This window comes from Rhinolophus ferrumequinum, chromosome 22, assembly GCF_004115265.2.
Source record: "Rhinolophus ferrumequinum isolate MPI-CBG mRhiFer1 chromosome 22, mRhiFer1_v1.p, whole genome shotgun sequence".
Taxonomy (NCBI): Eukaryota; Metazoa; Chordata; class Mammalia; order Chiroptera; family Rhinolophidae; genus Rhinolophus; species Rhinolophus ferrumequinum.
The window spans coordinates 13,799,548-13,823,420 of record NC_046305.1 but is presented as its reverse complement, the minus strand read 5'-3'; the positions used below and the strand labels follow the sequence as shown (position 1 = coordinate 13,823,420).

The following is a 23,873-nucleotide window of genomic DNA, read 5'->3' as shown; positions in this document are numbered from 1 at the left end:
AATATAGCATTCTTAAAATGATAGAATTGGAGAGATCAGTGGTTAGCCGGGGTTCTGGGGAATGGATGGAGAAAAGTAGCTGTGATTTATAAAGGGGTGGCATGAGGGAGTCCTGTGATGCACCAGTTCTGTGCCTTGATTATGGCGATGGTTACACAAATCTGTGATAAAATGGCATGGAACCACACACACACACACACACACACACACACACACGCATGTAAAATTGGTGAAACTTGAATAAGCTCTATGCTATGGATTGTACCAATGTCCATTTCTTGGTTTTGGTACTGTTATCATAGGAGGAAACCAGGTGAACGGTACATTTTTTTTTTTTTTGGCAACTTCCTGCAACTCTATAATAATTTCCAAAAAAAAATGTTTTAAGCCAGCCCGGTCCTCCGCAATGCCAACTTCAACAGCTATTTTTCAGTTATCTTTGTATTGAAGGTCCCTATGAATCATTCAGCGTTTGGGGTTTTCTCGTTCTTTTTTGAAATCCTGTATTTCTTTGTCCCCTGTGACATGGGACTTTCCAGATATCCTTTTGACCAATCTTGATGTTCTAGCCTTTAATGGTTAGTGTTTCTAGAAACTTCTGTCCCTGGCTGTGTTTTCTTCTCTACATGCCCTCCATGGACAATCTTATCTATTGTTATCATTTTCTCTATCAAGTCCTGATAGCATGTCCCATCTTTTCTCCCTCTGTTCTTAAAACACAGAAAATGGCTGATCCTATCTACCTGTTTGACTTTCCTGAACCACAAATTCTCTCTGACTGGAAATTGAACACATCTTCCTCCCACAACAAGAGCTTTATTCTTTGCTTTGTTGTTCATCTCAGTAAATGGAACCAAAGTTCTCCAAGACATTCACAACCGAGTGTGGGGATCTAGCGTAGAATGATCTTCCCTCACCCAATACAACCAATCATTTACCATGTCCTGACTATTTTACCAACTAAAATCTTCACCTCAGTTTTCCCTTTACATTTCAGTCATCAGTGTTTAAGAACCTCATTTTCTGTCCACAACTAAAGCTTTTTTACAGTCTTATTACTAATCAAACTTTTTTTTTTTACCACCCCCTCTAATTCTCTACAGACTCAATTTAAAATTCAAAATGAACTCAAGTTCTGTCTTTTGATCTTACTAAGGAGTTATGGTCATCAGTGTATTTTTATTTCTACAATTTAAAATGTATCAACTGTTTCCTTAATGGCTTATAGATTTGTCTCGTGCTTAGAAAGGTTTTCCCCTTGGAGATTTTTTAAATGTCCATAATCTCTTTGAATACTTTTACGGTTTAATTTTAAAAATTTGTATACTTGCTCCACCTGTAATTTATTTCAGTATAAAATATGAGAGATGGGGTTCAATTCATTATTTTTTTCTTTTCACGTGACTGCCCAGCTATCAATACCATTCGCTGAATAATTCATCTTCACTAATGGAAAGATACATAAATACTGTAAATTCAAATATATATATTTGAGTCTCTTTCTGGTCCTATTCCTACATCATACCACACTGTCATATTTCAATTATTGTAGCTTTAGGATATATTTTACTACTTGTAGAAAAAGTCCCTGCTTCTTATTGTTCTTTCTAAGAGATGTCCTGGCTATTCTTATATACTTGTTTTCAAATACATTTGCATTTCAAAAAGTAAAAATCATACTTGTGTTTATTCACATTATATTAAAGACTAAACTAGGGGAAATAGACATTTCTGTAATTTGAACTATTCCTTTACCTAAATGAGAATATGCAAGTCTTAGATCTCCCTGTATTAAAATTCAAGCTTCATGAAGGCAGGACTCTGTTTTCTTCTCTGCTATGTTCCCAGCTTCTAGAACACCATCTGACATACAATAGAAGCTCAATGTCTATCTGTTGAAAAACTGAACAAATGGACATATAAATGATTCTATGATTTAGGTACTAAAAGCCATTATAAATAATTAAGGTACACAAATTGTGTAATTAAATGTCTAGTTTGGAAAGATGCCTTTGGTCATGTAGGCAGGCTAGATTAGAGTAGGGAGAACATTTAAAGAAGCAATTACTGTAGCCTAGGATACAGTTCATGAAATCTCTAAAAGGTGGAATTAGTAGGTCTTGACTAAGGGTCAGGACACAGCCTCCTTTCTAGACTGATGACTTAGGCATGTCACTTGTCCACTCTGAGCGTCAATCTCCTTATTTGTAAAACAGCGATAACACTTCTAGGATCATTGTGAGAACCAAATAAAGGAACACACATGAAATGCTTCCTAAAGAAGAGCTCTAAAGTAACAGAAGCATTTTCATCTTTTTCTCCTTCCAACAAACTTACACAATTCTCAACAGCACGACAGCTTTAAATATCCTTTAGAAGTGATCGTTCCCTATGTATTTGCCACATATGATATGAAAGGGTTAACCTTCTGACTATACAAATAGATCTTCTAAGTTCATACGAGAAAGTTAAACATGCCAATAGGAAAATGGGCAAAGGGCATGAGCAATTAAAAGAAAAAAAAATCAATAGCCATGTGAAAAAATGTTCAGCGTGTGATAATTGCTTGTCAGGAACGCCTGTAAGCTGCCAGCAAGGGCCATCACTTCACAGAATAAAGAGCCTTTCTCGAGCTTTTCCCTGGACCTCCAACAAGTGATGGTGCTCCTGAGAGCATCAGCCCTTCCTCAGGCCTCTGCAATATTCTTCTGCAGGAGGTCACAAGGGGGTACGGGGTCCCCGAAGACAGGCCTGGTGTTGCTGGCTTTCCCTTCACTTCAGCGTCTATTTATTGAGCACACAAACAAGGCACTAAGTAAGATGTGAGGAGAAATCTGACTACGTAGAAAGCCATCTCCAGCACAAAACAAAACCTAACAGGTAACAGGGACGTTCTTCAGTCCAGTATGAGGAAGACGGTCCATCCCGGGAGACAGGAAAGCTCGGTCCCTCTCTAACTGTGCAGCGTCAGGCAAGACTCTTAAACTCTCTTCACCTCCATCTCCTCGTGTATGAAATGGAGTTAACGACAGTGCCTGACTCATGAGACTGTTATTGAAGTTAATCAAAATAAGGTACATATATAAAAAACCGTGTAAGATATAAAGTATTTGGCACAATGCCAGGCAGATGACAAGATTTCAATAAATGTTAGCTCTTGTCTTTTATTATTATTATTATTATTATTAAATTCTATAACAAAATTGTATAATGTTATTATGAGTAATAGGTTCTATAATAGAGCATGTAGGAGAAAGATTTTGATGCTCACTGCGGAATGGTATGGATCTGGAAAGATCTCATGAAAGAGGTCCAAGTTGAAACAGGCTGTGAGGGATACGGATTCAAAAAGGGGCAGGCATGGGGCACAGGGGTGCAATCCAGTGGTCCATTGTTACTGCTCCCGTTAGGGGGCCATGGATGGTCAGTACTACCAGTGGTATCTGAACACACCGGAGCACATGCTAATTACTCAATGGGGGTACTTGGTAGGTAAAAGGACTGGTTCTTTCCTAGCCCCACCAACCGAGGTTTAAAAGTGGTCCTGGAGAGAGGAAGTGTGCTACTACTGACTCACACTGACTAAGTATTTCCTATCTCCCAGGTACTTAACATGCATGATCTGATTTAGTTTCCCCAACAATCCTACACAGTGAATACTAGTATCCTCGTTTGCAATTGGGTCACTGAGGGGTACAGAAATGGGAAACGATTTGCCTAAGGTCATACAGATGGCAAGCGATAGACACGGCATTCTAACCCAGATGTATACTGTTTACAGAGTCGGTATTTTACTAGGAGATGACACCTGGAGTGCAGAGGAAGAAAGCACTCTGGACAGGAAGTCAGAGGACCTAGGTTGACACGTGCGACTAAATAGCTGTGTGTGACCTCAGGAAGGCACCTCACTCTCTATTCAGGTTTCCTCAACGGTAACACGGGGGCCTGGAGTACACGCCACTTACGGTTCCTTCTATCTCACATTAACTTTTATCCCACTTGAAGACACAATTTTGATAACTGATACCCAAAGCAGTGTCTTGGGGAAATGCAGTCTTCCAACAAACTCTCATAACTTTATCTGTGACTGCCACCCCGTCACACAACACATCCAGGAAAGTGTCCCTCTATCAGGTAGGAACTAGACACACTCCACTCTGGTCATCACACCGTGCTGAACATGAGATCTCTGCCGGCAGGACTGGAAAGCTCTGTGTGTCTTGGCTGCCTCCGAGGGCCCCCTCAGGTCCTGCTGTACTAGACGCCAGATCATTTCCCTCCAAAACGGACATTTAAACTCTGGAGGATGTGTCCAAGCACATAAGTGTTTGGGACTGGCACACCTGAACCTGCTGCTCGGTGGCTGTGGGCATAGGCAAATTACCAAACCTCCCGGTCACAGTGACCCTATTTACAGAAGATAGCAACACCTTGTGTGGTCATTTTGAGGATTCAATGAAACAGTGTGTTTCGTGCATAGCTCAGTCTCAATAAATTATAGTTTAAAAAAGATCAACCTAAAAACCAGCCCTACATTAGCTGTGAACTAGCCAAACGGTATAAGGTGTGTTGTTTTGCTTTCTCAAACTTAACAGGTCCAAATCCTACACTCGTTCCCTCAAAACCCTTGTTGTGTTCTTCACCAGCCACCTGGTGGCTCAAGTCAGAAATCTAGAAGCAGTCCAAGAGCCTTCCATCTTATTTCCACCCCTAGTATACATTCAGACACACCTACACAAACTCCTTGAGGGTAGCAGCCCCTAGCAGCAGGTGACACACAGCAAGGGCTCAGTAATTTTCCGCTGAGTGGATGATGAGATTGCTACCAGTTGAGTCCAGTGTCCAAATCCTGGCAGGCCAATTACTGTGTGGTTCACCCACACACTTATCTTCGCCAGCCCCCTTTGATATCAGCCTCCTTTAGGAAGATCAGACACATGTCAAACTAATACCCATCAACCCCTCAGAGAGCTCATCTGGATCACTGAGCGGGGCGTGAATAATTTCCTTCTTAAGACCACCAGCTATTTCTGACTGAAGTCAGGCCTGGGAAATACTCCGGTGCTACCTCCTAATATCCAGAGGGAAGCAATGGCGGCTGATGTAGGAGATCCAAGGTGAACACTGAAGGGAAACTTGTTAGTCTCTTCCTTGTGGACAGAACCTCGGTCCTGTTCATCTTTGTATCCTGCGCTATGCCTTGCAAGATAGTAGGTACCCAAAATAATGTGACATTTATGAATCTTAAAGAAATGGGACATATATGAATATTAAATAGCTTCTGATAGAGCTAGAATGCCAGATCTACTTGAACTTAGACTATTACATGTATCTTGAATGATTTCCTTAACCTACAATCTCTTTAATTTATTCATCTCTGTAATCTCAGAGTCTAGCAACGTGTCTTATGCATAGTAGACACTCAATAAATGTTTGCTGAATTGCACTGAATTGTCAAAGCCACCCAGAAACTGAGTTGGTGGCAAGACATACTGCGGTCCTGCTTTTTCTAGGACCCACTCCACTCATTCAAGAGATGCAACCAGAAGAATCTCCTTTTTAATATGAACAGTTTACCACTGACCATTAGTCCTTAGGCAAGAGGACCTGGCCAGTGAATCTGGGCATCTACTACCTGTATGTACCAGGTCACACTGTGTGTGTGCATGCACACCCCTGTGTGTGAATAACATCCATATGTGTACAGATGAAAACTCACACCCAAATCCGTATTGTCAAGATGATATTCTAGGTTAACTCTTGGCAGACTTTCTCCAGTTGTGTCACCTTCAGTGCCGGTATCCCTGGATGGAGGCCACCTCGTGTATTAAAATAAGTATCTCACCAGAAAGTAGGAAACCCAGACCTTTGGCCCTGCCTCTGCCAGTAACTACTTAGCACCTATAAATCTCTTCCCATGTGTAAATAAAGACAGAGTCTACCTACTGCACAGAGTTGTTACAAGAAGCAAATAAGATCACGGAAGCAAAGGTGCTTTGAAAACTATGACACGCTTAACATACATGAGGCTTCCCACTGCTCCTGTGTGCCTCTATAAGTAGTCCCTGGCCTGGCTGGCCCTGGCCCGGCTTGGGGACAGTACAAGTGCTCCCCAAGCTTACCTCCCTCATTCCAGAAGCCCTGGGAGCAGTGGGTAGAGGTAGTGGGGGAGCTCAGGGTCATTTTCTGTCTGTGCGAGCCTTCTGCCCTGTAGCCCTTGACGCATTTCCGGATGTGCTTATGCAGCCATGGTTTGTTTCCATGGAGACAGGAAGCTCTGCTTCTCTTCAAGACTGAGCTGATGGTTTTCATCAAATCCCATTTCCTCTGAGACAAGTAAAAATGCTACACTGCTTGTATCCACACTTCCTCTTTAAACACACTGAAGCCGACAAATACACCTCACAGCCCTGCTTCTGCCAACGCTTGGGCCCCTGGGATGGGTGCCTCTGCCATTTCCATACTTGGTATCCCGTGGGCCATGAGTGCCAGGATAGGCTGCCCGGCCCCTCTCACCTGGACTCTTATCATCACTTGCCTCACACAGGGGTGCCTCCTTCCACTGCCTTCTTTCTCTGCTTTAGGAAAGCCTTGGTACATAACATTCAGACTGAGCCTGAGGTTCACTGGGAACATATCCTCTGGAGAGAAAACCTTCAGAGCCTTTTTCCCTGGCTTTTGAGTGCAACTCCCAACGACCCTCACTCCAAGGAGGAAGTCCACATCCTCTCCAGAACCCTCTGAGTGCCAGGTCAGGCGGAAGAGAGCGCCCATGCCCCTCCCACCCCTGTGCACAGAATGAGCTGCTGCTGAATCCTCTGCAGACAGCAGTGAAAACCCCTCCCCATACGTGTTGCACATCAGACCGTGAAAAAGAAACTGGGACCGAAATACTTCAGTCCCAGCCTGGAAGGCCCCTATTGTTAACACTCCTTTAAATGTCAGAATTTATTCACACCAGCTGTTGCCAGCTGCTGTTGTCACTTCCTAGCTTCTCCAGAAGTGCTAAGGAGGCATATGCCATCGCAAGTTCTTTTTCATCTCCCAACCTGAGGAGGCCATCTCCCAGTCAAAGAGGAGCTGATGGCCTCACGACTGGTTCAAACCAAACATCACAGGCTGCTACTCAGATGACAGCCCCTCAGACCTAACCCTGGTGGTGAAAATGAGCATCAGCATTATCAAAGGGTATAAGAGCTAATGGCTACTCCATGCCAGACCCTGGGCTAGGCCTCTGCGCATTTCATAGAGGAGGAAGCAGGCTCAGAGTAACTTGTCCAAACGTGCAATGCTGATAAGTGGCAGGGTTAGGCTCTCACCCATGACTGTCAGCACCAAAGCGCACGCTTCTCCCAAGGTGCCATGCTTTCCCATCTGGAGAAGGACAGAGGAGAATTAAAGGATACAATTTCAAACCAGAGAGACCATCAGAGTGGATATGATCAGATACAAGTAACTGCCCCACTTCTAGCTCCGGTAACGTACACCTTGAACCCACGTTGGAGGCTTCTCGGGAATATCGGGGACTTGTTAGCACAGCATCTACTTTCCTCGCTCTTCAAATAGTAGGACTCTGACTTGAATTTTCTAAATTGAAACATGGACACACTTAGGAAAGGAGTAAAGATAAAGAACATCAGATAAGATTACCAAACAAAAGATTATCCCCTCAGTCAAAATAGGAGAAGAAAGGAGTCTGTGGCCAGGCGCCTTCCACAGGCAGTCACCGAGGGACAGCACTGGAGTTGTAGGTACCGGCTATGTGGACAGAATTCTCTAGTGCAGTGCTTGGGACTGAAGCGTGTCAATAAATGCTCAGTGAATGAGTCAATATATAAGAAATGCCATACTGTCTTTCAACTCTCTCAAGATACTCACTATTGAAAAGTCCTTCATGCTGTCTCCTTTTTTTCCTTCACAACCATTTCATAAGTCACCAGATAGTTGAACGGCCGTGGTTGTTTCCTCCTTAATCCTACTGAATCTGGCCTCTCCCAAAGCCAGTCCTTTCCCACAGGTGCTAGATGAATGGTCTTATCTATTCCACCTGTCCTACACTATTTACATTTTTTTTCCAATTATAGTTCACATACAGTACAATATTATATTAGTTGCAGGTGAACCACACAGTGATTAGACATTTATAAATACATACAAACTGATGATCCCAAGTCTAGTACCCACCTGACACCATATATAGACAAAATTATTGACTACGTTTGACCTACACTTTTTTGTTTATGCAATTTTTTACTTTGAAATTTAATTTCTAGTTTTCTTAAAGGAATGCATGTTAAGTTTTAAATTCAAATATTTTTTAAAAGACTTATAATGAAAAAAATAGCAGCTCACTACCTCACCCTTTCCCCATCTCCAAATCTCACTCCCCAGAGGCAACCACTTATAATTCTTTTACCTGTTTCTTCTGGTATTCATTTCCAATTTTCTAAATATTATCCTTATACAACTGCTACTTCTTTCTCTTTCAATTTTAGAGATTGCTTAAAGACTTTCTTATTGTGGAACCTAAGATTTTAGTCTCTGACATTCCCTTTCCCTCCCCACACTTATCCTCCCCAATCCTCTCAAGGCAATTATAGCACGATAAGGGGCATCTCAAAATCCAGTGTTAACACTGTAAATTTGGTTGACAGCTGAGCTACACAGAGGACTTACTATACTTATATTCCTTTAGTGGTAACACTTTTGTATTTTGTAGAATTGCTTAGATCAGGGTGTGTATGTGTATACAAATACGTACATTTATATATTCATATATCATTTATTTATATATATATATGTATCTAATTCAAATGATGATGCATCTATATATAAACACACATATATCATATATATGGTTTTCACAAAACCATTAAACTCTTCTCTTATGAATATAAATACATATAAGGGACTATATTAATTTCATTTTTTTCTTAAAGATATCCTTAGAGCTCTCTGTTATCCTACTTAAATTTGAACTTGCTGCTCTCTAGGCTGTCACCCCAGACTTCCCTTCATCATCTTTCTGGGAATCCCCTTTGCCTCTCTCCTCTATTACATCCTTTGTTTCATGAGAACCATATCCTTCTCTTTCTTCAATTACTTCCTTATTTTTAGTGACTCACATTGTCCAGTATCTTCTACAGAAAGATTGCCTGAAAATATTTCTACCCCATCCTCACACAAGCTATTTTGGCAAGGTACAGAATTCTTCCTGGACAATTTTTTTTTCCTTCAGAAAACTTTAGGGACTTCTCTACTGGTTTCTAACTTTCAATGTCTTTGAGAAGCCCAAAGCCATCCTAATTCCTAATTCTTGTAGGTAAAAAAGATTTTAGGATATTCTCAACCACCAGAAGATTTTAGAATATTCTAAACCACCAGACCAACAAAAGATTTTAGAATATTCTCTTTACCCAGATGCTCTGAAATTTCACAATGATTTATCTTGGAGAGGTCTCTTTTCATTGGTTGTGCTGAGCACTCAGTGGGCATTTTCATTATTTATTAACTAAATTCATTTGTTCCCTTTCATCTCCATATCCACCTCTAATCTCCCTGCCACACAAACTACCATTACAATATATTCAATGTTTACTTCTATTTGAATGCTTATTTATAAATTGTATTATATGTGCATGTAGTCTAATTTATGTAAATAGTAGTATATCACACTGTTTTCTTCTTGTTTTCACTAAACTCTATGTTTTTAAGATACTCCCTGTTGCCATGTATACCTAGTGTTTGTTGCTCCTAAGTCCTAAATAGTATGTCATGGTATGCATTCAACAGTTTTCCTACCTACTCTCCCAGGTATGGATATCCAGGTTTACACCTGGAAAAAACAATGCTCGAAGGAATATCGTTGTACATGTCTCAACCCATCTTTTAATCTGGACATGTGAGTTTACTGAGGCTGGGAATGTTTTAAGTATTTCGTTTATTAATTTCTTCCTTTCCATTTCCCTGTTCTCTTTATGAAACTCCTATTAATTGAATGTTGGACATATTCTCTGACTTTCTTACTTTCGTTCTGCTTTTTAGGTGGTTGCATCAATTTTATATTCCAATCATTTACTATCTTTTTCTTTTTATTACATCTTTTCATTAATTCACTTTGCATTAACATAAATTTTATAATAATCATTTTACGTCCATTTCCAAGGACTCTTCTTAACTGCTAAATATTTTTTTTAATACGCAATCTGTTATTTTGTGAATAAAAGGACTTCTTTTCTATCTCTGCTGATATCAATTCTGTGTTTTAAAAGGTATCTTCTGCTCCCTGCATTGTTCATATTCCCTCAAGTTCCTTTTTTCTATTTGTTATTTTGTTTTTGTCTTTTGTGGTGGACATTTTCTTCAAATGATGATGCTCTCAAGCTGTGTGTTCATATTTAAGAGAGAGGCACAGAAGGCTTATGGGAAACTCTGTGTACATAGTTAAAAGGTCCTCCTCCCCCCAAAAAAGGTATCCTAATTCCTGGAACCTGTAAATGTTACCTTATTTGGAAAAAAGGGCCTTTGCAGACGTAATTAAGTTAAAAATCTTGAGATGAAGAGGTCATCCTGGATTATCCAGGTAACCTTAAATCCAATGACAAGTGTTCTCCTAACAGGTAGTGGGGGATTCTAGACATAAGAGAAGGAGGCAATGTGATCACGGAAGCAGAGATTAGAGTGACACAGCCACAAGCCGAGGACTGCCTGGAGCCACCAGAGGCTAAAGTGGAAGAAAATAAATTCTCCCCTACAGCCCTTGGAGGGAGCACAGCCCTGCTCAATTGTGGACCTCTAGCCTCCAGAACCGTGAGAAACAATCTCTCTCTCTGTTTCAAGCCAGGGTTTGTGGTAATTTGTTGCAGCACCCATAGGAAGGAACCTAATATCTTGAGTCTCACTGAAGGTGACAGGTGGGAACCATTTCTCTGGTCACCCTCAAATATCAGTATAGACAGGTCTTTTCTCTTAAGATGGATCGTTTCCCCACAGATGCTATGAGCTCCTGTCAGATGGCTACCGTTTTGAGAATCATGCAGTAGAGGTGCGCTTGGAGTACTGAAACTGTTTGTGGATTTTCATGTAACATTGTTCTTACCACAACATATCAACCCTACCCTCAGAGGCACCTGATGTTACCATTCCCAGCTTCTTTGATTGAACCCCTACAGAGAGTAAGACTTCTAACATTGGCTGGGGTAGAGGCTGGGTGTGGCAGATACCTGTAAGGACTGGCTAAGGGACTGGGGAGAGGGCTTCTAAGTGTTCCTTACAAGGACTTATGACCAACTATCTTGTTTTTAGCATCACCCAGTCTCCAACTCTCAGACATACCTGGTGCCTTTCTAGGGCTCTTTAGGGCAATTGTTTTGCTTTTCTGTTGGCATTCCTTATCCTAGGCAATTAAACCTCAGCTCTCCCACCACTAGATCAGGTACCATTTACTCTCTATCTTCAAAAATTCTGTTGACATCTCTCATCTGTTGCCACTTCCTCTTTTGTCCTTTTTGTCACTGTGCCCTTCTTAAAATTTATTTCCTGTTAGTAGTCATAAGAAATGACCAACTTGGTTCAATCTGCCATGTATAAACAGTAGTTATCACCTTATAAATTTTTCACTTGCAGAACTTATGCCACTCAGACAAGGAATTTAGTACAATTTTGCTTAGAAAAAATGTAAGACTCTCTAAAACCTATCCCTGTTTTATCCCTCCTATTCTATACCTTTAATTTCCCAAAGTGAGATTTCCACATTGATTAAGTTTGGTTGCAGTACAATCTCTTCACGCTCCATGACAAGTCCCACTTCTCCATCTTTGGTTATGGTGTAACGCTCCCCTTCCTGGGAATGTTTACTTCCACATTTTCTATTTTATCTTATTACATACGCAACGGCAGCACCAGCTCAAACTGGTCCTATCCTGTTTCTAACCAGACCTGGAACCAAAGTTTAAGCCTTGGTTACACCACTTATGAATAATACTTGTGAACACTTAAGTTCTCCCGCCACAGAACTAGAGGACTAAAGGATCCTGACGTGAAAGGATCCTGAACATGAGAACCCTTTCAGAAGGGAAGGGTCCGCTGTCCAGGAAGAGCCAGTGCTGAAACCCTTTAAATTGTACCCTGAACCCTGGATCAGGGAGACAGCTTCAAGCCTTGCCTCCTGTCTCCTCGTGGGTCGACCTCGCAATAAAGAGCCTTTTTCTTTTCTCAAAAGCTGGTGCCATAGTACCGGCTTCTAAGTGCATTGGGCAGTGAGCCCCTGCTCGGTAACACACATTTCATGTTTATTCGTGTTTCCCATGCGAAATCCCAATCCTTCATGAAACCATCTCTGATAACTTCAGACGACAGAGACTTGTACTTTCCCCCAAACAAGTTATGTGTATCTTACATTAGTCAGTAAAAGAACTCCTACTCTCTGGTGCTAGTGTGTGTGCTGCCCTCTCCTCCAACAGTACGTTTCTTAAAGGCAGGACCATGTGCTCCTTGAAATGCTTAGCATGGCTTTGGACTTTGAGTGCTTGCTGACTGCTGTACACTCATCCAAGCCCCAAGCTGCAAATAGGGGCTCTGATGTCCAATACATGATAGAGTTGGAATCTTTTGAGGGTAACACCTGTATCTTATTCAACTTTATGTCCCTAACTACCAGCAGAGTTTGACACAAAAGGTCTATGACTACTGAGTGACTAAATGAAAGAACGGATGGATAAATGCACTCTCCGTAGATACTGTGCTCAATGCTGTCCCCGCTCTAAGGAGTACTTGGATGGGAGTGTTTAATTCCCAAGAATAATAAAGATGAGCAGAACGACGATTCACCACTACTTTGCCAGCATCTAGGACAGCACTTGGCACATCGTGGCTGCTCAGGAAAGGTTTTCCAGGTGAATCAAATGGGTGAAGCTGCCGTGGGCCAGGGGCATCAGTTCACAGTTGCAAAGAGGTGAAGAGGAAGAGCGACGAGCGGCTTACCCGGAAAGCACTCCCAGGACTAGGTTGAGAACAAAGAAGGAGCCAATGATGATGAGGGGAATGAAGTACAGCCAATTCCAGGTGGCTCCTAAGGCATCATTGGTCTGAAAGAAAGAAAAATGGCTCCTTAATACGTCATCAAAACCATCTGCCAGGTGAAGGCCTCTCTCCCTGCAGCTTCACACACACGATAATGTAACAAGCACAGTGGAATACAGTTAAAAACATTGCCGGGGCTCCGCTCCCACCCTGCTGTGACTGTGGGGTAGCTCATTGTCCTACATAGAGAAGGACAGTGCATCAGCCTCACGGAACACCCTAAGCTGGAAATATCAAACACCCTCACTTAACAGATGGGAGAACTGAACCCAGAGGAGTCAAATATTTTTCCAAGCCCGTGCAAAAACCACTGGTTTTACTCTTTGGGTGATGGCAGTTCTAAGCATTGACACTCCACACTGGAGAAATTCTCAGAAAGACAGAAGGAAGCTCCGTCCATCATTTTATTCCACGGATGCTGGCAAAGGCCTGGACAGGATTGCTTGGGCGACATTAGCATCACCCACATCTGGCTCAGTCCTTGACCTGACCTCTGGCTCTCTGGGCTCTGGCTGGCTTCCTTCCATCGTAGTCACATAGTATAGCGTTGGTCCAGGCCTGGCCCCCACAAGGCTCTGGACAGAACAAGGACTAAATCTAGACTTGAAGAATGACCCCTTGCTCTCTCTCTAATGCTAACACACAGCAACCTGAAAAGTGCATGAGTGGACATATTACAGATTCTTATACCACACGTTAGATATAAGGTCCTTGAATGGTGGGGGCTGAGGGAGAATTATACCATACGTATGACTCTTGGCAAGATGTCTTATCAGGATCTAGAAACACAAGTTTGGAAGCTTTTGAAAAGTCCTAACATCTGAGCCTCTCAACTAAGCTTCATCTTGACTGTCCCTCCCCATAATATCAACCCCAAATCTTTCCAAATAGTCTCCTTGAATTGCATGTTACATATGCAGGGCTTTGAAATCTTACCCCTTCCCCCACCACATCCAAATGGGAATCCTCCATTGAAATTCAATTTCTGTCTATGCGTTTTTCTTTGTTTGCTTGTCTTGATCCTGTGTTGTTTTCAGTTTTATATCCCACATGTAAGTGAATTGTACACCTGAAACCTATATAACTATGTCACCCCAATAAACTGTAATTTAAAAAAAAAAAAAAAGAAAAAATCCATGTCTGGAAAGATGTCACCCCAATTCACTGGAGAAACAAGACCATCAAAGTCAAGTGCTATATCCAAAAAGTCACACCTAAATTAGTAAAATGAAGAACTGAAATGAGAATTTCTATGGTGAAGTGTGTCCTGTCCCTGAGATTTCCCTTCTCTCCATCTCACTACCAAATTTTGCAAACATATTTTGATTCCTTGTCCTCATGCTTCCTGTGGATTTCTATGACATTCTATCTTTTTTCTCCCCAATTACCTCATTTCTTTCTGCTTCCCATTCAAACAGGTTAGTCCATATCACTGTACAGTAGTTTCTTCCCCATGAAAAAGAGTTTTTCAGGCAACCTCTTTCACCAAACGTGTGTCTTTTGTCGTGCCCCTATACTGTTCAGAGAGATATGATTGCTAATAAAGCAGAATAAAAACTGAAAACAAACACCTTCTGCATTGGATGGGACAAAGGCAGGGACCTGCCAATCTCACTGTGTAAGATTGAACTCTTTGGATCAACCACACTGGTCAGTTCAATGCAAGCAAGGCAGATGTGGGCCAGACCTTCATAGAAAACGGGCCCATTCAAATATGCAGAAGAACTGGATGCCAAGGGCTGCAAGGGGTTTTAACGGACATAGAAAATGCTTTTTCTGAGATAGTCGAGACCTGGGTGGTCCCATGAGCTGAAGGATGGACTGACTGACTGATCCTTGGAAGCCAGCTCTATCTTTATTCATGATGACAAATGCAATATTTTGTGAAGACTTGTTAGCTCAGCCATTTCACCAGTGGGGGTCCAGATCCACACGTTTCATTTACTCTATGGTTTAGCCAGTCCCCCTCCGCTCCACCAGCAAGGACTGGGTCTGCTCCCAGCACCCAGGTCAGGGCTCAGATGCCGATAAACATTAGCGTCTGCAGTGGCAATGATGAAATTGTGACCTTGCAGGGGTCTTTGGGTCCAGGCGTGACTGTGCTACAGTTTGAGGAGGATTAAAGCAGTTTCGGCTGGGGGCCTATTTGTCGGAGATGCTATAAAGTGCATTGTCCAAATTGTGTTCTTATCGCAAGAGATCTGTAAGAGGTTCCTGTGTGCTGTGGAAAGTGGGCTTCTGTTACCGAAGAAACTCGGGAAACACAACAAACTATCCTACCCCCTGGCACATGAGAAGACCCACGATAAAGGGACATTGACTTTGTTTATTCTATCATTTTATACATTTCCTTGACTATGAAACCCCTTCGCAAAGAAAATGCAGTCACCTATCAGGAAATATAGCCTGTGAAATGCAGGGATGAAAGGATTCCTCTCACTGGCCCAGAGTCTGGAATGTACTTTCCAGTTCTTCTATAAAATACCAATGATGAACAGTGTCTTTTTACTCAGTATTTTGTGAGACTGGTTTGCATTTGCATTTAACCTACCTACATGAAAGCAAACCTATACCTGCTCATTTCTGTACCTGGCACCCAACAAAGGGTTTGGCACAAATAGCTGATCAATTAATCAACAAACAACCACAATTGGAATAAGATGATTCTTATGTTTCAAACACAACCCCCCCCAAATCATTCTGTTATTCTCCTCTCAATATATGAAGCTCTATCCGAATTGCTTAAAAAAAAAAAAATGTCATCCACTGCGGCATTAAGGCCTGCTGGATGAACAAACGAGGAAGAAGGGAAGAGAAGGAGAAAAAGAAAATCTAGAAGGACCCCAGCACAGGTGGCACTGTGCCCTAGGGGGCTGGTAAAGATGACTGACAGCTTAAAAGTTTCTTCCGGAGAAAGCAGCGTGACAGCTCCCAAGATTATTCACAAACCTTTTAATAGACTTGCCGCACCCTCTCTACACCTTTCTCCTCCCTCTCAGGTTTCCTCTCAGTTCCTCCCCTCCCATCCGTCCTCCCCAGGTGGCCTCACCCTCACCTCACGTGCCTGCCTGTCAATGGATCAATGACTCCTCCAGCAGGAGAAGGCCACCAGGCCTCAGCGGGAAGTGGGCAAGCAGAAGACTCCCCAGTTCCCTCCTCCGACAGGGCAAGGTTCTTTCTGATGCTAATTACAGCTTCCTTCTCCTCCTGATTCATCACTATTAAAACCTTAAAATTGTCCAGTGTAGGAGAGACAATAAACTTTCTCCTGATATTAACAAAGAAGAAAGTGATCCGCCAACTCCCAAGGCAGCAAATGCCCTGGTACCATGACGTGAGGTGGGAATCCGGAACACCGAGCAAAAAGTGTCCGGTTCAACCTGAGTTGCAACTGTGTTCTCTCTTGGGGCGTGTATATGTGTCTGTTACAGCAGGAGGTGAGAGAGAGGAGGGCTGCCTCTGTGAGAAGAATTTCTCCCTCTCCTTCTTGCTCTACCAAACTCCCTCTGCTTCTGTGACTCTGACAGGCACTTTATTTTCTCTAGCCACTCTCCCTTCAGGACCAGGGGACAGCCATGCTAAGGTCTCTGAGCAATACTCTGGGGAAGGAGACCCACAGCTTTCCAAGCGTGTTCCACGGGATTCTGGTCCCAGGAGGGTCCCACTGTGACATCTTTCCTGCCCAGACCTCTACTATGGAGCAGCTAAGTGTAAACCAGACCCCTCCCTGCAAAGCAGGCTACACAGGGTGCCTCTTCCTTCCACACCATTCACTGAACACCTACTCTGTGCCCGGCGTTACAGAAGAGTGCAATTCTCTGGGGGCAATGCCCTCTGAATCTACGGTGCTGCTCTCCTCCCACACAATGCAGCCCAGCCCCTAGACTGGCAGGCAGGCTGTTCTCCATCTTTCTCACCTGCTGGTTCCCTGAGTGACACACAAGTGCACACAATGGGGTGATGACAGACAGAGAAAGCAGTCGGGGGTGGCAGCCCACCTGCACAGGAGTGCTTAGCGGCTACCAGTCCTGATACAGGGGGAATGTGCTCCTTCGGGAACCTGCCTGATGGGGGTGGTAAGTGCACCCACTCCCTGTGTAAACAGGCACGCATGGCAATTATCACATTAATCTCGGGGGTTGGGGGGGCTGGTGGAAGGTGGGGGTGTAGGATTGAAGAGAAAGATAGGGATGAAGATAGCAAGAAAGGGTCCCATGGTTCTCCTGGCCTGAGGCTGTATAGGTAGGGCTAGGCCCCATCTTTGGAAAGAGGTCTCTAGGAAGGTTCCACAGGGCTCCGTGACAAGCACGCAGAAGGGCCTCTAGTGTGTACCTGCCTTTCAGAGCAGCTCTGACCGGGGAGGCTGAATAACACATGACTGCATAGGGAGGCTGAGCTATTTGGGACTAGAATTAGGATACTGATTCCAAGGTACTTTCTGGAGAAAAAAAAAGGATTTCTGGACCACACCTGCTTCCAAGGCTGGAGGCAGCACCTGCTGGCAAGCCCTGGGCTGCCTCAGAGCAGGGTTTCTCAGCCAGGGCACCAGGGGCATCACAGGCTGCACAATTCTTCATTGTGGGGGGAGCACATTAGCAGGATCCCTGGCTTCTACCCACTAGATGCCAGCAGCAATACCCCTGCCCCCTGTGTGACAACCAAAAGTGTCTCCAGAATTGTCTGATATCTTGGGGCAGGGGTGGGGTTGGAGGGGCAAAAACCGCTTCTAACTGAGGACCGCTGGCCTCGAGGCTCAATCTCAAAGACCGACCTTTGGAATTACCAATCCATCTCAGGTCCAGGGACGGTTGGAGCAGCTACCCTCGACTGCGGAAAAGAACAGGCCATCCATCTCAGCAAAACCATTTATGCAAGGCCTCTGCTGACCACCCCAGGGAGAGAACACCCAGAGAAGGCAAGTGTGGAGAAGGAAAGGGACAGCAGTCGAAGACCGATTCAATTGCCTAACACCTTCCCCAAGGGCAACCTGCCTGGGCATCTGGCACTTAACCAGCTGGCTTGCTTCCCCTGAGTCCCCACTGCATTCAGCACCAAGTATGATGGCTCCTGCCCCACTCCAAGGGACCTGGAGTCCATGCCTCAGAGCCGCAAGCCACAGGACGTTCAGCAAATCTGAGAACCACAGACTGTGTGGCAGATCCTTTCTAGGTGTTGGGGATAAACACGGAATAAAACAGTCTCAGATTGTGGCCCTTGTGACACAGAGGATAATGGAAGGTCTACATTAAATAAACAGGCACACAAATATGAGTACGGCTAAACTGCGTGAGTGTGCTGATGGATAGGTGTGTCTGACCGCGTCCAGGTGGTCAGGAAAGGATCTGCGGAAGCTTTCAGAGAAAAGAACCCCATGACACGACCTCGACTGAGACAGCGGAGGCCCGAAAGGCAGAGAAAAGGTTTACGTGGAGGTGAGAGAGAGAGGAGGAAAAGACTAAGTTTACGAAGAGCCAAGAGGTGGGGACACAGAAGAAGAAAAAGGAGGGTGGGAAAGTCCTCTGGGAACCCCGACCACTCCGCAATGGCAGCCCCCAGACCCCAGAGGGGATGTTATACTGAAACGTATGCCCCGTGCTGCCCTCATGCTCCTTCCTCATGAGGGAGAGGTACCAAATCTCTCTCCTCAAACAGAGCATGATCCTGACTTCTAGAACCATCAGTAAGTAGGCCCACTTGGGAAATCTCCTTGAATACACTGGGCCATCCATGTTCCCTCTTTGCTCAGGACTCACATTCAGAATAGCCCTTTTCCACCTGCCTCCGGCCCCCGTCGCTGTCCAGCTCTCCCCAGCCGGGATGCGGCAGATTCTGGGCTGCCCCCACTCAGGTCCCCTACACCGGCAGGTGCACCCGTCCTCTGGCAGCTATGTGGGTTAGCTAAGGCCTCACACGAGTATCTTTCTCAGAGGTCTGCCCCTGGCTCACCTGTGAGTTTATGCCTGCCCATGGGTGGGGGGTGACCTATCCCCAGTAACTAACAGATGTAGGAAAATCAATGGACCAGCTCCTTTGCCTCAGGGTGGGACAACCTGTGATACAATCCATACTCTGAAGCTGCCGGTGAGATCAGGCTAAGGCTAAGACTTTTGAAATTACATTTTTGTCCTGTATTTTCCCTGGACCTATCCTGCTTCCTTCACATCCTTCCAAGTTTCTCCTGAGAACAGTCCCTCAATAAATCATTGCCACAAATATCTGTGCCCCCAACTCAATGTATAGGAAATCTAACTTGAAGCATTGTGTCTCTTTCCCATAGGGGTTTTGACCAACCTTCAAAGCAGGCAACAGTCACACAGTTGGGTGGGGTTTCTAAGGGCAGAGCCACTTGTACTCCTCTGACCACGCCCACATTTTAAGACAGGGACACAAGGTACAGTGTACCCTACAACCATGGGGCAATTAAAGACCTGTGGTCTAGCCATGGTCTTGGAAGATTATGAGAACACGCTATCCAACACATCATTTGGCAGAAGAGGAAACTGAGGCCCAAACAAGCTAAGTGACCTGGAGCATATCTGGGGCCGCATTCTAGAGCCACAATGGGCCAACTTCTTGAGAACTCTGGATTCTCCACATCTCGTTTACTCCCAGGTCTCTTCAAAGCATCCTCCCCATACTATTGCCAGCTTCGAGGGGAGAACAAAAATAGGAAAGCCAACACCAGGATCTGGCATCCAGAAAATGAGAGCCGTCTTCCCAGCCCCCCAGCAGGAAAGAAAGGTGAGGGAGCCAGTGGAAAGGGTGAGGACAAAGAGCTCAGAATGAAACACAACCACCTGCTTCCCACCCAGCAAGGAACTGAACCGCCAGTCCTGCAGTCAAAGTGTGTCATTATGTCTCAGATCCCTGAGCACGTCTAACACACAGGCTACATCCCCCCACACAAACTACATTCACCAGGAGTCCGTTTTAAGTTATCAGGAGCCAGGCTCCACACACCTTCCAGTTGTTCCAAGCCCTCGGACTTGATGGCCAGGAGCCACTTTCTCCCACTTGCCTGGACCACCAATGACTGTCCCTGAAGATGCATCCGTGCCTTAGTTCAGAAGCACCTCCAGGAATAACTTCCTAGTGGACTTTTCGTCACCTATTCTTCCCCTTTTCTTGCCAGTGGGAAATCAGAGCACAACCGGTTTGGCAAAGAGGAGAGCCAGAGATAAACAGCACTCCCACCCTCATCCATCGGCAGCAGTGTGATGCCAACGAGACCAGGTCAGCAGGTCCAGGCCAGGAGCCCAGCTCAGCATCACGAGCCAGCACTGCCCCATCACGATGTGGGTGGTGGCCACCGGGCACTGGGTATGCATGTGTCAGGGAAGACGCAGCCTGTGAAGAAGACTCAAGAGTAAATACCAAACTGGGGGAGGATCCGCGGTGCCACATCAGACCAGGAAGGCTGCCATGACCATGCCCACGTAACACAGCACCCCAAAACCCACACGGCTCGGGGCTGTGCTTAAAATCTCTGGTTAGATCCTAATAATTCCAATACCACTGTTACATGATGTTTATCCCATCACTTCCCTATCTGAGCTCTGGCCCAGAAACCCAACATAGAGATTACAGATCCTTTGCAGGTCTTGTAACTCTGGCAGCTGGGTTGCGGTTACATAGGGGCTCAATGTTCTAGTCTCTCTACTTTTGTGTATGTTTGAAAATTTCTATGATAAAACGTTTAACATTTTCCCAAAATAAAATTGAGTCGTTTGTTTAAATAGTTCAGGGTTCTGTGTGAATTTTAAGAGAAAATCCTTTTTTAGTCAAAATAGTGAAAAATGTTAACAGTGATGATAACTGGGGGTGTAGGGGGAGTAGAAATGAGTAATTAAAAAGAAGTCTTTTCATACTTTTCTGTATTGGGCAACTTTTCTGCAGTAAGAGGTTTTTTTTTTTTTTTTGTCTGTTATTATGGTCAGAGAAAACATAAAGAGTATTAGGGAAAACAAATCAAAGAGGGGGTCCTCCTGCCCTTCAACTGCTGCCCAGGGTGCTGGGGAGACCGACATTCCTGAGGCCACTGGGAAGTAGGACAGTTGACCCGATAGTGAGCCACCTAGGCTGAGATGCAGGGAAAAGGTGAGTGTGTTGCTCTGACATCACTGGATGTGGGTTGGCCAAAATACGTGATTTAAGGAGGAAACGAAATAGGAGGCATCCTGCGACGACCAGCTAAAACACATCGCCCTTCACCCGCTCTACACGGCTTGCTAATGAGAGACTGGACACCTTCTTTCAAGAAAGTCAGGCACCAGAAGGAGCTCAGAGAATGACAGATGAGATGAGTCTCAGAAGACCCTTCCTTTGAGATCCAGGGACAAAGGGTCCAGGAGGCTGACAGGTCCTCTACACTGGAAGGGCTTTGAGCAGGGTTTGCTGCATTCTAGAAAGGCTGTGATGATGATACCAGGGCAACAAGTCTTCGGCCACTCGGTGGCGGGTGCTCCACTCTCTTCTATGGTCCTCGAGGAACAACCCTTGCTGCCATCATGTATTGCTTTTCCACTGGTCCCTGTCCTCTCCAGCTAACCAATCACTATTTTTCCATTCAGTTGAATATGAGTACTCTAGCATTCCTCATCTTGCAGATTATGGAGCTAAAATGAATCACAACATCTTGTACAAATCCCTCATTTTATGGAAGAAAAACCCAGGGTCAAATGCTAAGTGACTGCTGAAAGTGGCCTGCTGAAAGGTACTCCACTATTTTGGTACAGAAATAGAACAAGGACGCAGGACTTCTGGCCTGCAGGCCACTCTGCACAGCCCTTCTATTCTACACCACTATTCTGTACTTAGCTTGAGCACTAAATTGTTCCCTGTAGCTATTTTGTATATAATTAGTCTGGCCTCATGACCTCATTGGGAAGCTACCTCAAGTGGAAGACCTTTTTGATGAAGTCTCTCATTTCTTCTAAGGGTTCAGAGAACGGAGTTCAGACCTGCGAACACTGCTGTCTGATTGGATGAGGAACGGAGTGAGGCTAGAGGTGTCACGGAAGGCTTCCTGGGACCGTACCTTCACCTGGACTTGTAGAAGGAGGATCTAGATTGGCCAATCCGTGGAGGAAGAGAGTCCAAGGAGAGCGGAAGGGGTGGGAATCTTGAGGCCACAAAGAGTTGCTGTTGGCAGGAGTAAGACAAGACAAGGAGGGGAAGGTTGTGGAGGACTCTGGATGGCGGCCTAAATGCATGTTACGATTTGCTCACTCCCCCTGAACTCTTCCTTCTTCCCTCTCCTACCCCCTCCTTCTGCCAAACTATGAGTGCTCTCCTGGAAAACACTGCTCAGCCGCTCCACGGCTTCCCCCTAACCACATAGCTCCACTTCACTCCAGAACTCCCCCGGCACTTAGGCACACCCCACAATAGCACACGCTTTCATTCAAACTTCTGAGTGTGTACTCTGCACAAGATGAATGCGAAAGGAAAACAGCCCTCAAGGGCCTGGGTGTCCGTAAGGAGGCAAAGTCACGGGTATAAACACCTACAATAGAAAACAAAACATTAAGTGCTGCGCTTGGGTTTTTACTTGCACTTATTTACGGACCTTCTTTACGTGTCTCTTTCACATATTGGTCCTACCTTCCCATTAGGCTTGAATGTTTCTTCAAAGACAAAAAGGACTGCATCTGTCATTTCTCTGTTCACTCTGCTATTACCTGAAGGAGCCCCAGGCCAGTTCGTTTCATTTACTGTGTGGCCAAAGGAAGCACTCTTACTCCTTAGTAAGAGTGGCTTGAAAGCAAGAAACCATGGCTTTTAAGATTTTGCACCTTCAGAGTCCAAGACAGGTCACTGGAAAACATGCTCAATACATTTGCGTGGGTACGGACGATGGTGATAATGAAATGCCCAGTCCTACGTGCCTATTTGTCACCTGAGGACCTCAGGGTATATGGGCGCGGCTCTGCCCTCTGGTCCTGCTGGTTCAGAGTTCCTCCAAGCACACTGGGCTACAGGCGTGCCTGAGATACTGCTTCACCCACCTCTGATGGCACTGGTAGAGCCTGGTACAGCGAGCGTCCCCAGGCCGGTCACCTCCACTTGTGAGCAGCCTTGTCCATTTACCCCAGTGTGACACAAATGTTATTTTCCGTGTGTGCCATGATGTGAAAGAGAATGAGATTCACTGTGCCAGATGACCATCTGTCAGGGACACTGAGAAGGGAATTCCTCCTTGCGTAGGTGCTTACATCAGACAACAGATGTGGGGTGCCTTTCCACTCAGACCCACATTCCGCAGTCTGCTTCTCCTCTCTCATGGACACTGATGCTCAGACTCTGATTCCACCACTCCCCTCAACCCTTCTCTTTTCTTATCTCTTGATTTCTCCTGTCTTGTTCACTCTGCTGCTAGAACTCCACCTTGGTTCTTCCGCTTTCGCCTATGATATACCAAGTTCATTCCACTGAGGATTCCCCTTGATTTGGGGGAATAACAAGGTTGAAACAGAACACAGATAATAAAATCATAATGTTCGTTGTTTCCCCACTATGGGAACAACTCGAAAGAATTCCCTTTTGCTCTTCCCATTCTTTGCACAACTTCCTTTGCTGGGCATTAGTTTGGAAGGTACTCAGATCAAGGATGACAGCTGACGAATACAAGAATCCATATCTGCTGTTGGATGGCAGCGCCAACGTGAACCTAGTCGGACCTATTTCTGGAAGTACTAAGAGAACCTGATTATAACCATCTTTCTCTAAAGGTTTTCCTGTGACTTATACCCCAAGGCTCCAGCGCCACTGAGGAGGAAAAGTAATCCTGGCTT

The 23,873-nt window shown here is 44.7% G+C and overlaps 1 protein-coding gene across 8 annotated transcripts in view; it reads right to left on the bottom strand.

Annotated features, from left to right (window-relative positions):
* The window catches only part of CACNA1E (calcium voltage-gated channel subunit alpha1 E), a 412,260-nt gene that overhangs the window by 119,555 nt on the left and 268,832 nt on the right, over window positions 1–23,873 (bottom strand). For all 8 annotated transcript variants that reach the window (XM_033092609.1, XM_033092608.1, XM_033092610.1 and 5 more), the window contains one exon: window positions 12,982–13,085. In XM_033092609.1, the coding sequence (XP_032948500.1) occupies window positions 12,982–13,085 (104 nt within the window). The remainder of the gene's footprint in view (window positions 1–12,981; window positions 13,086–23,873) is intronic.